The following is a 13088-nucleotide window of genomic DNA, read 5'->3' as shown; positions in this document are numbered from 1 at the left end:
TTATAGTTCCTAAATTGACACATTACAGCTTCAGACACCCAGTGTTACCAATTCCCTGCCACTATTCTAAATCCCCAGGGAAGTTCTCTGGCCCAGAATGGGTCAGAGATGCTCCACCCTGATCCAACTAATTCTGTGTGCGTTTAGAGGGGCCAAGGGTCTCCAGGTCAATTAAATAATAATATCTGGGGGTAGGATCCAGATATCAGTAGTTTTTTTTACAAGTGTTTCAGTTTGAAAACCAGTGGCTTAGGCTTTGTTACTTTTATGAAAAGAAAGACTGTAGTAGGGATATTAATGTGCCCCAAAAGATATCCATGTGCCAATACCCAGAACCTGTGAAAATATGTTACATGGCAAAAGGGAATTAAAGTTACAGATATAATTAAGGCTGCTAATCATTTGACCTTCAGATAGGGAGACTGTTTCGGATTATCTTAATGTGCCCAATATAATCAGAAAGTTGCTTACGTGTGGAAGAGGTAGGCAGAAGTGTCAGTGTGTCGAAGTAATATTATTGTTGGCTTTGAAAATGGAATAGAGCCGGGAATGAAGGAATGTGGGAAGTCTCTAGAATGTGGAAAAGGCAAGAAAAAAGATTCTCCCAAAAAGTTTCCATAAAGGAACTCAACTCTGCTAACACCTTGATTTTAGTCCAGTGTGACTCTTGTCAGACTTCTTCCAGGACCATATGATAAATTTGTGTTGTTTTAAGCCATGAAGTTTGTGGTAATTTTTGTAGAGTAGCCACAGAAAACTAATACATAGACACCGTTAACCAGCTTTGTTAATACTTGAATATTTGGGGAGGTAGGGAGAGGGAGAGAAAGAGGGGTCAAAGATAATTCCAAGGCTGTATTCCTTAAATACAGATGTTCTATAGTGGACTTTTTTTTTTTTTTTTGTCTGTCCAGTGCCTGTCTCTTCTGAAAATGGCATCTCCCTCTTACTGTTTGTTTTCATTTAGGAATTTTTCTCTTTATTTTTTTTTTCTTTAACCATGTGGTTATACTTGGGTCCCATTCTTGTGTCACATATGCATTTTCTTTTCAGGAGTGGTTATGGTACTCAATCCTACCCAATCAGATGCTTTAACTGTTGCTTTAAAAACTGGAAGTGAGAGAAGAGAAATACTTTCTGTCTGGTAGCAACTTGGTAGGTGTGAGCAACTTGTAAGAGGCTATGGTGCCAAACCAGCAGAATATGACTTTGAGATGTTCTGTTAGAATGACCCTGTCTGGACTGAGAGCCTGAGCTGGAATTTGAAGCATTCCTGTTGCTGGTTCCATTCAATCCTATGGCCAATCATAGAACTACCCTTTCACAACTTGGGTTACACAATAACTTCCTCTTTTTGCCCAATCTACTTCAATCTAGTTCTTGTCATTTCAACCAAAATATCCTGAAAAATTTAGACAAAAAAGAAAAAAATAATAATCAAGTGAAAAGTTTAAAAACAACAACAACACATATACACATCTATTAAGGATGCAAATCTTACTTTTATTAACCCAGCATTTTTTTTTTTTTTAAGAACTTGTATGTGAAATATTTTACTAGTGAAATGAATAGGACAAAGTCCTGCTTCCAGGTACTTACAGATCTATTAATCGTGCAAAATTTGTGTCTACATTACCAATATACCTTTTGGCAATAGATTTCTCTACATCCCCCCTAGGCTTATTTGACAAGTGCAAGGTAGAAATGAGTTCTAGAAAATCTGATTTGTAAAATATATCAATGGAAGACAAGAAAGGTTAAATGGAAGAATTTCGGGATATTCAGATCTTTAAGGGCAATTACCAAATTCTCCCATAAAATGTCCCCATCACAGTTAAAATACTTGCTGGGAGAGACTATTGGTGTGGTCGTGTGGCAATTCGTTTATTCTTAATAAGCCAAATGTTTCTTAATTCCATCACAATTAAAGTAAAAAGAAGGGGAAGTTAGTTTGGAATAAATCACTTCAGGCCCACAGCCCAATTCACTTTGGATTCACTCAGGTGTGTGTTTATTTTAATAGCTGATCTGAAGGCATGTGAGATGCCGCAGCTGAGCAGACTGTAAACAGAAAAGCATACAACTTAAAACCAAGCACGCATGCAGCATGGAATAATAATCAAGCTAGGCTCCTTATGATGCAAAATGCCAGAAAACCTCCAAGCATTAGGTCAAAGTTTACACAACAGCAAAAGCCTTTTATTCTGTTTCTTAGAGGGGCCTGTAGAATTCTAAGATTCAAGTTCTAAGATAGCTCTAGCTCTACCTAAAAAACGAGATCAAAGATGGGTTTTCTTCTCAAGATATTTGGGTAAGTTTGTACAAGACTTTTTTTTTTTTTTTTTTTTTAAGAAAAAGCAGATACTTGTCACCAAGAGTTGTTCGGAAACAGTGGTAAGGGAATTATTTCTCAAGGAAAGGGCAATTCTCTGAGCTTTAACAGTGGGCAATGGTCGAATAGTCACCAACCACGATCTGGGCTCACACATAGCAAAGAGGTATATTAACTAGGATGCCCTACGCAGGCGGTCTGTGGATGAGAAATCCTTATGCCCCTCACTTCACCAGGGCTGAAGAGTACCCGATGAGGAGAAACGACTAGGAAAAGGAATAATGTGTGGTGAGGTATGTATGCGAAAGAGAAAAAGGCTGGCGGGGACCCGCGGTAGCCAGAAGGAGAGACGTGGCGGCCCGAGGGCTGACTACTTGGGCCCGCGCCGAGCCAGGCTTTCTCCATAGTGCGTGTGGGAGTGCACAGACGGGTCTCGACGGCTTTTCTATATGTGCTATAAATAAACCCCAAGAGTGGAAAGCTCCAGCAGGATGCCCTGAGCGCTGCTTCTTCCCAGCAGAAGCGGTGGAGGATCCGCCCCTCGTTTCCCACCCTCCGCCCCAGCTCGTTCCCGCCCCTTCTCTCCTAACCCCGCCCCAGCCCAGCCCCCGCCTCTTTCCACCTCCCTTCCAGTCCGCTCCCGGTTCCTGGCTCCGGCAAGGCTCGGCAGAAATAGGAGCGCGCAGGCGCGACGTGTGGATCGCAGAACGGCGAGTAGCGGAGCCGGACCCGCTGTGAGTGTGGTGGCCGCGCTGGGTTCCTAGCTGGGGAAACGTGATCGGGGCGAAGCGCCCCAGGAAGGATTGGGGTGTGTGGGGGTGACTTCTGTTCTGCGAGGAGAAACCCGTCAGATGTGCGGTAGCGTTGGTAGCGACGCTGCCTGTGGGCGTCCGGCCAGGGCCGCGTGGGGAGCGGAGTGCATGGTAGCGGGAGTGGGTGAGGGTGGGTATGACGAGAAAAAAATTGAAGGAATAGGGTTCAGAGGCTGGAAGTCCGCACACAGGCTGGGCAGGACCGCGAGGCTTGCCAACGGTGCTGGAGGGTGTCCCAGCTTCAAGTTCAGTCCCCTGCTTGGTGCCTCTGAGGGACGTCCCAGGCCCCCTCCTCCAGCGCTGCTTTCTCTGGTGCCGAGTTGCTAGAAACCTTCCCCGTCGGAGGGGAAAGGATTTGGAGGCGGTGGGCTGTCGGCCCGGGCTAGTCCCAAGGAGGGCGTGGCGTTCGTGTGACTTTCCTTTACCCACCCCCGGGAATGTGTCCCTCTTCTGGTCCATTGTGCCCGTGGACATTTTAACAAAGGCTATGACTGTTTTGTAGGCAGTGGCGGGTGACAGTGGGAGGGGGTGCGTGCGAGGTCGGTGGCGGTGCGGCCCTGGGGGACGGGAGAGCGGGGGGAGGGGGAGGCGGCGTCGGGGGAAGTGGAAGGAAGAGAAGAGTCTTCCTGCTTCAGCTTTTTCCTTCTTCCTGGTCCGCTGAATTTGATCACTGGTAGGAACAGCCCCAAGAGGGATACGACTGGAAATTAGTGTGTGCGCGTTTGGACTCTGGCTCCAGCCACTGGTTTTTGTGATTGTGCTGTGCATGTATTTTCTACGAGTCCCTTTAGGAGAAAAGCGAAGCTAATGGGATTTGAGAGGAAATAATTGAATGAAAGGATGGAGAGGTGGAGTAACAAAACTTAGAGCTTAATTATTTGTCTGTTGATGGTCATACTATAAAGCCAGACTTTGAAGGATACGAAGGTGTCCAAGTCAGGGTAAGTAAAAAGTTGGTTAGGCTACTGTTGATTGTTTCAATCAAGAGTGGATTATTGGGCATGTGTGTGGATGTGCTGTCAAGATCTTGGGCCGACTCATTTTAGAACCTTTGAAAATAATATTAAGGATACAAAACACTAGGGCAAATATTGTAATATTGGATAAAGCTCCATATGCTTTCATTTTCAAACTTAGGGACTTTTATGAAAGATAGTATATGTGTTCCCAAGCATAGATGTTGATATTTTTCCTCATTTGTTTTAAGTTAATATAACAAAATAAACTGAACTTCCTCCTCCTCCACCCCTTTCCCTTGATTGTAAATCCTGTTTTATAAACGTTTACTTTCTGAAGTATACTTAAAAACACAATTACCCCCCTAACCCCTACCCCTGCACCAACCCCAGGCATGAGGTGAACAGGATTTCTTCTGGTTTTGTTATGTTATTCTTTCTTTTTCTATTTTCCCAAATTTGGGGCAGGTGGGGGACGGGGAGTGTTAGGGATGCCTTTTCTCTTTTCTAGTGCCTGATGAACTCCTATTCATCCTTCTAGACTTAGCCTAATTCACTTCTCGAAAAATTTTGCCATCTACTCCAGAGTGAATTAATCACACCTTTTTCTGTTAAATTTATATCACTTGCCTTTTTTCTCCATTACTACTAGACCCTCAGTCTTCTATGTTACACTTACACCTAGAGCTGCCTGGCATGTGGTAAGCACCTAATACACTCACTTACAGATATATATTAATAAATGCTGTTAGAAAGGTAGTAATTCATAGGCTGGGCGCAGTGGCTCACTCCTGTAATCCCAGCACTTTGGGAGGCAGAGGCGGGCAGATCACGAGGCCAGGAGATCGAGACCATCCTGGCTAATACGGTGAAACTGCGTCTCTACTAAGAATACAAAAAAATTAGCCGGGCGTGGTGGTGGACGTCTGTAGTCCCAGCTACTCTGAGGCTGAGGCAGGAGAATGGTGTGAACCCGGGAGGTGGAGCGGTGGAGCTTGCAGTGAGCCGAGATGGCGCCACTGCACTCCAGCCTGGGCAACAGAACGAGACTCCGTCTCAGAAAAACAAAGAAAAGAAAAGAAAGATAGTAATTCATATTGCATAAAGTTCATGGGATAATACAAGAAATTCAGAATTCTGAAATTATATTTAATATTTGAGCAGCATTATTTGGAATATGGATAAGCACTGAGTGTGGAAATATGTTCTCATGTATTAGTCATAGTTTATCCTTCTAAAAAGAGGTGCAAAAACTCTACAGATAAAGGGAAAATAGGGATCAGAAAAAGGTGAAGTTTTTAAAAAGGCCAATTTCTGATACTAAAACTAGTGAAGTTAACTATTTGTAGAAAGACACAAATAGGTTGCTGCTGGAATTTAGGAAGTACTGCAAATGAATCAAGTTGCCAGATGGTATTCTCTGAAGGATGATATAACTAAAACAAGCTGTGACCTAACCAGTTGTATTATACTCCTTTTAAATCTTAAAGTATTTTCAGCCTTTGGCTAATGGGTCTCTTCCTGTTACAGTTCCCTGATAGGCTTGGTCTAACCATTTCTGTCAACCTGCATTTGACATCTCTCTTAACTCCGCCAGGATCACTGGCCTTCCGGTTACCTCTGGCTCCTAACAGGAATTATCTTCCCCCGCTCCTCACCTCCAGCCTTCTTCTCCTGAATGGATTTATGTAATTGAGAAAATACCGTGAGCAGATGATCACTTACTTTATAAAAGAATGGAATTGGTTCTTTAGTTTAAAAATAAGTCAGGATTGGCTACCTGCTTAGTCTAGCCTTCTGTGCATGCAAAGCAGACAGAGAACTATGACCATTAGTAACCCTTATTTTTCTTCATTTTTCCCTTATTCATCTAAATGCAAAAGCACTTTTTAAAAATTTCACTTTTAAAAATAACATTAGTCATTGTTCTCAACACACTTCAAGTTAGTCCCTGTTTTATTTTTTATTTTTTATTTTTTTTGAGACAGAGTCTCTCTCTTTCGCCCAGGCTGGAGTGCAGTGGCGCAATCTCGGCTCACTGCAAGCTCCGCCTCCCGGGTTCACGCCATTCTCCTGCCTCAGCCTCCTGAGTAGCTGGGACTACAGGCGCCCGCCACCACACCCGGCTAATTTTTTGTATTTTTGGTAGAGACGGGGTTTCACCGTGTTAGCTAGCCAGGATGGTCTCGATCTCCTGACCTTGTGATCTGCCCGCCTCCGCCTCCCAAAGTGCTGGGATTACAGGCGTCCCTGTTTTTTTGACTAAAACTCAAAACTCGAGGAGGAAGAGTAGCATCCATAAAACTTTTTTTAAAGTTCTGCATCATCTGTGGACCTACTGAATGAAAAAATATTTGAAACCAACCATTGTGATTATGCCTTCCTTCTTAAAACGTTCCTCACTTAGACTTCCTCCTCATATTTCTGATTTTTTCCTCTAATTCTTTGACCAGTTAACCTCAGTCACCTCCACAGTCTTCCTAGGGTTCTGTTCAAAACTCTTTTTCTCACTGTATGTACAATAGTCAAGGGCATGGAAATTGGAGGAATCGAAAATTGGAGGCAAGACAAGAATTTACACTCTTCTTTCTGAGCATTAGTTTTCTCACTTGTGAAAATGATAATTATAATACCTGATAATTAATATCAGGTATATAGTGATGTGAAGCATAATTACATTTTGGTCAACTATGGACAACATGCATGATGATGGTTTCCATAAGATTATAATGGAGCTGAAAAACCTGGTGACTTTGTAGCCTTTGTAATATCACAGTGCAGTGCATTACAGTATATAGCACTTGATAATAATATTAAATAACTATGCTAATGGTTTATTTACCATACTATACTTTTTAATTATTATTTTAGAGTATACTCCTTCTACTTATATAAAGTTAACTGTAAAACAGCCTCAGATAGGTCCTTCAGGAAGGCAAGAAGAAGGCATTGTTATCATAGGGGATGATGTCTCTACGCATGTTATTGCCCCTGAAAACCTTCCAGTGGAACAAGATGTGAAAGTGGAAGAGTGATATTGATGATCCTGACCCTGTGTAGGTCTAGGCTAATGTGTATGTTTGTGTCTTAGTTTTTAATAAAAATGTTTAAAAAGTTAAAAAAATTAAATAGATAAAAGCTTATAGAATGAGGATATAAAGAAAGAAAATGTTTTTGTACAACTATCCAGTGTGTGTTTTAAGTTCAGTATTATTACAAAAGAGTCAAAAAGTTTACAATATTAAAAATTTTATGTAGTAAAAAAGTTATAGTAAGTTAAAGTTAATTTATTATTGAAGAAAGAATTACATTTTTTATATGTTTGATGTAGCCTATGTGGAGAGTGTTTATAAAGACTACAGTAGTGTACAGTAAACGCCCTAGGCCTTCACATCCACTTACCACTCACGCACTGACTTACCCAGAGCAGCTTTCGGTCCTGCAGGCTCTATTCATGGTAAGTGCCCTATACAGGTGTACCATTTTTTATCGTTTATACCTATTTTTACTATATATTTTCTGTGTTTAGATACACAGACATCATTGTGTTATAATTGCCTATTCAGTACAGTAACATGCTGTACAGGATTGTAGCCTAGGAATAATAGGGTATACCATATTGTTTAGGTATATAGTAAGCTATACCATGCAGATATGTGTAAGTACACTCTGTGATGTTGATACGACGACGAAATCACCTAAAGAGGCATTTTTCAGATCATATCCCAGTTGTTAAGTGATGCATGACTGCTAACAGCGTATAATGTGTAGCACATAGAAGTACTCTTAAAATGTTAGCTGTTGTTATTTATGTCTGCTTGTCTGCTGTTTCTTGTGAGCTCCCATTATTTCAGTAGCAATTAACTTCAGAATGTGGATGTATTGATATTTCCCACCCTGTTTGAGCTCCAGTTCTGTATTTGTAGATAACTCCCATGTATTTCCAACAGGTTGCTTAGCACAGTGGTTCTCAAACTTCAGCATGTACAATAATCACAAGATGCATAGATTTCTGGACCCTGTACCCAAAGTTTGTGATGTCTAGGATAGAATCTAAGAATTTCCATTTCTGATAAGTTCATAAATGATGGTGATTCTACTGTCCCTGGGAAAACATTGGGTGGCATTTATCTATATGGCATTCAGACAAGTTGGTGGAGAGGAAGGGAGAGGAGACCAAAAGACCAAAAATTTATAAAAATTAAGAACAGAGTGCACTTGAAGCTGGTAGTGCTTTTTTTTTGTTTGTTTGTTTAAATTGAGATGGAGTCTCGCTCTGTTGCCCAGGCTAGAGTGCAGTGGCGCTATCTCGGCTCACTGCAAACTCCGCCTCCCGGGTTCACGCCATTCTCCTGCCTCAGCCTCCCAAGTAGCCGGGACTACAGGTGCCCACCACCATGCCCAGCTAATTTTTTTTGTATTTTTAGTAGAGACGGGGTTTCACCATGTTAGCCATGTGGTCTCGATCTCCTGACCTCGTGATCCGCCTGCCCGGCCTCCCAAAGTGCTGGGATTACAGGCGTGAGCTACCACACCCGGCCGGTAGTGCTTTTAAGACTGGAGTTTAGAGTGTCCTCTAAAATGTGGAGAGGATAAGACTGACGGAAGATGCTTGGATTTCATGACCACAAGGTTTTCTTTTGTTTTTGGTGTGTTTCAGGTGCAGATTGTTGGTTTAATTATACTTCTCAGTTAGTATTATATTATCATTGTTATGACCAGGAGAACATATCACAGGTATTTGTTTGTTTGTTTGTTTTTTGAGACAGGGCCTTTCTCATGCCCAGACCGGAGTGTAGTGGCACAAACACGGCTCACTGAAGCCTCAACCTCCTGGGCTCAAGCAATCCTCCCACCTCAGCTTCCTGAGTAGCTGAGACAACAAGTGTGTGCCACTATGCCCAGCTAATTTTTAAATTAAAAAATTTTTTTTGAGATGAGGTCTTACTATATTGCCCAGGCTGGTCTCAAACCTGGGCTCAAGTGATCTTACCACCTCAGCCTCCCAAAGCGGTGCGATTACAGGCGTGAGCCACCATACTCAGACATAGAGGTAATGGTTCTTAATCTGGTGTGTGCATCAGACTGTCGTAGGGAGCTGTCTCAAACAATACACTTAAGTTTAGTGCCCCTCCCCACAGTATTGACTCATAAAATCTGGATTTCAGGGTGTGGGATCTAGGCATGAAAAAATTCCCTGGTTAAGAGTCATGTCTTCAGCAATGGTGGGCAGAATATGGAAGCACTGAAAATAAAAGTTTTATTGGTAAATTGTTGGTGAAAGGAGAATAGAAGAAAAAGACTGGAGTTTGAAGATTTTTAGAGTTCAAGAAAATGGGAGTATATAAAAAAGAGGTGAAAAGCCTGCTGGAGTCAAGGAGCGATTGAGTGTGTAATGTTATGAACATATAATTGATGGAATACGGTACTGGAGCAGGAGAGAATGGAATTAGTGGGTACCATAAAAAGAGAGGAGAAAAGAGTGAAAAAAAGCAAATTTAAAGCTGGAAGTGGGAGAAGCTGAAAGAACTCTCTTTAAGGAAGGTTTGTTTGCACACTACTGTTCTTCAGTGGAACTTAAGTAGTCTTGAACTCTTAAGTAAAATGGATTTTTTCAAGTTTAATAATGCTAGCAAATAAATCAATAATTTCAACTGTTCCAGCTACCACTAATGGCTACAAGTGTATTTTTCTTCAACTTAGCTCGAATAATTATTTTTTTGAAATTAAGTCTAGACATGCTGTGTTGTAATGTTATTGCCCTAGCCCTTGCCGTAAGACTGCCATACCATAAGTTTCATATGATTTTCATTCAGTTATTCAACAAGTATTTGTATGATTGTCAATGACCATACATTCTTCTAAACACTGAGGATATAGCAGTATATAAAACAGTTGTATTTTATTAGAAATTTCTGCCTTTGAGGCGCTTGCATCGTATTTGAGGGAGGCAGATAATAAAGTAAATGAGTAAAATATAAGAAATGTGAGATATATATAATTTTGTATACATATACACATAAATATATATATATGTTAAGTGACATGGTGCTGCATTCTTTGGAGAAATACAAAGCAGGGAAGGTGAATGGGGGGACCCATAGGTATTCATCTATAAGTGAATAGAGCATGTTGGAGGGAGGTAATCAGGGAAGACTTCACTGTCAGCAAAGACTTGTAGAAGATAAGAAAACCATTTATTTGGAGGAAGAGCTTCCTAAGCACAGGGAACAACAATTGTAAAAGTCTGGAGGTGGGTTCTTTTTGAGACCTTTTAGCTAAAAATAGCAAAATAGTTTTTGCGGCTGGAGTAGCATGAATGAGAAGGGGTGAATAATAAGGCATAGAGTCAGATAAGCAAGAAGGATTGTGGGAATGGTGGAAAGATTGCAAGAGGAGAAATTTCTGAGTGGGAAGATCAGGAACTACGTACTGGCTGTGTTGAGTTTGAGATGATTATTTGATACTCCAGGTAGAACTCATGGGATAGGTATGGGCAAACAGAAAACTCTAGGAATGAATCATAACATTTTAAGGGAAGAGAAGGGGTCATTCCTTTGCTTTGTTTTTAAATTTAAAAACTTTAGTTTTTAGAGCAGTGTTAGGTTCATGGAAAAATTACAAGGAAAGTACAGAGAGTTCTCACATGTCCCCTCCTCACATACACAACCTCCTGCACTGTCAGGACATCCTGTACCACAGTGGTAACATTTGTTGCAGTTCATGAACCTCCATTGACATATCATAATCACCTAAAGCTAATTGTCTATATTATGGCTCACTCTTGGTATTGTACATTTTATGGATTTGGACGAATGTATAACATATCCACTATTGTATTAATATTATGATATGATATAGTTTCACTACCCCCCAAATTCTCTGTGTTCTGCCTTTTCAACTGCCCTTCCTTCCAGCCCCTGGAAGCCACTGATCCTTCTACTGTCTCCATAGTTTTTCCTTTTTCAAAATGTCATATAGTTGGAATTATAAAATATGCAGCTTTTTCATATTGGTTTCTTTCACCTAGTAACGTTCTTGTAAGCTTCCTGCATGTTTTTTCATGGTTTAATAGCTTATTTCTTTTTAGTGCTTAATGATACTCCATTGGATGTACTACAGTTTATTCATTCACCTACTAAGAAATATCTTGGTTGCTTCCAAGTTGCAGTAATTATAAATAAAGCTATTTTAAATATCTGTGTGCAGTATTTTATGTGGACATAGATTTTCAATTCATTTGAATACAAAGGAGCTCAATTGCTGGATCATATGGTGAGAATATAGTAGTCCCCCTCCCCATCCATGGTTTCACTTTCTACATTTCCAGTTACCAAAGGTCAACTATGGTCTGAAAATGTTAAATGGAGAATTCCAGAAATAAATGTCATAAGTTTTAAATTTTGTGCCATTTTTACATGATGAAATCTCGCACTAGCCTACCACATTCTGCCTAAGACATGAATCATCCCTTTATCCAGTGTATCCATGCCGTATATGCCTTTCGCCCATTAGTCACTAAGTAGCCATCTAGGTTGTCAGATCAAAAAAACATAGCGTATATAGGAGTTGGTACTATCCAAGATTTCAGGCATCCTTTGGGGTCTTGGAATGTATTCCCCATGGTTAAAGGAGGACTACTTTTATGTTTAGTTTTGCAAGAAATTGACGAAGTGTCTTCCAAAGTAACTTACCACTTTTAATCCCATCAGCAATGGATGAGTTTCTGTTGCTCCACATCCTTGCCAGCATTTGGTGTTGTCAGTGTTCTGTATTCTGGCCATTTTAATAGATGTGTAGTGCCAGCTCATTGTTGTTTTAACTTGCAGTTCCCTAATGACATATGATGTTGGGCTTTCCATATGTTTATTTGCCATCTGTATCCATCTGTATATCTTCTTTGGTGAGGTGTCCACATATTTAGTCCATTTTCAAATCAGGTTTTTTTTTTTGTTTCTCATTGCTAAGTTTTAAGAATTGTTTGTATATTTTGGATAATAGTACTTTATATGTTATGTCTTCTGCAAGTATTTTCTCACAGTCTGTGGCTTGACTTCTCATATTCTTGACAGTGTATTTTGCTGAGTAGAAGTTTATAATATTAAATCAAGCTTACCCATCCTTTCATGAATCATACTTTTGGTGTTATAACTAAAAACTCATTACCATATCAGAGGTCATGTAGATTTTTTCCTATGTTCTGGGAGTTTTATAGTTTTGTATTTTACATTTAGGCCTATGATCCATTTTGAGATTTTTTATGAATGGTGTAAGGCCACATCTAGATTCATTTTTTTTTTGTATGTGGATGTCCAGTTGTTCCAGCATCATTTGTTGAAAAGTCTGTCTTCATTGTTTTGCCTTCGCTCCTTTGTCAAAGATCAGTTGACGATGTGGATATATCTCTCTATTCTGTTACATTTATCTGTTTGTCCATTCTTTGGCACTGTCTTTATTACTGTAGTTTAAGTAATTATTGAAATTAGGTAGTGTCAGTCCACCAACTTTGTTGTTCTGCAATATTGTCTTGGCTATTCTGTATCTGCTGCCTCTCCATATAAACTTTACAATCAGTTGTTTTTTAAAAAAATTCACAAAATCACTTGCTGGGATTTTGATTGGGGTTGCACTGAATTTGTAGATCAAGTTGGAAAGAGCTGATATCTTGAGACTACTGAGTCTTCCTATCCATGAACATGGGATATCTTTCCATTTATTTAGTCTTGATTTTTTTCACCAGAGTTTTGTGGTTTTCCCAGTGGAGATCTTGCTCATCACTGATATATAGGAAAAGAATTGACTTTTATTTATTAACCTTGTATCCTGTAACCTTACTATTATCACTTATTAGTTCCAGGAGATTTTCTTTTGTTTATTTATTTATTTATTTATTTATTATTATTCTTTAAGTTCTAGGGTACATGTGCACAATGTGCAGGTTTGTTACATATGTATACATGTGCCATGTTGGTGTGCTGCACCCATTAA

At 40.2% G+C, this 13088-nt stretch overlaps 2 protein-coding genes across 5 annotated transcripts in view; one reads left to right on the top strand and one right to left on the bottom strand.

Moving 5' to 3' along the window:
- The window catches only part of LOC105551157, a 78841-nt gene extending 75238 nt beyond the window's left edge, over positions 1-3603 (bottom strand). The window contains 2 exon segments of the mRNA XM_011996311.1: positions 2522-2598; positions 2955-3603. Coding sequence (XP_011851701.1) covers positions 2522-2598; positions 2955-3603 — 726 coding nt within the window.
- The window catches only part of PRRG1 (proline rich Gla (G-carboxyglutamic acid) 1), a 104755-nt gene continuing 94612 nt past the window's right edge, over positions 2946-13088 (top strand). For 2 of the 4 annotated variants that reach the window (XM_011996303.1, XM_011996299.1), the window contains exon 1: positions 2946-3066. The gene's annotated coding sequence lies outside the window, so the exon portion shown is untranslated. Of the gene's footprint in view, positions 3141-13088 lie in introns of all 4 variants that reach the window. The other 2 variants (XM_011996304.1, XM_011996300.1) reach the window with 1 other exon arrangement.

The sequence above is a fragment of the Mandrillus leucophaeus genome, unplaced genomic scaffold, assembly GCF_000951045.1.
Source record: "Mandrillus leucophaeus isolate KB7577 unplaced genomic scaffold, Mleu.le_1.0 Scaffold509, whole genome shotgun sequence".
Classification (NCBI taxonomy): Eukaryota; Metazoa; Chordata; class Mammalia; order Primates; family Cercopithecidae; genus Mandrillus; species Mandrillus leucophaeus.
This window is presented reverse-complemented; position numbering and strand designations above follow the sequence as displayed.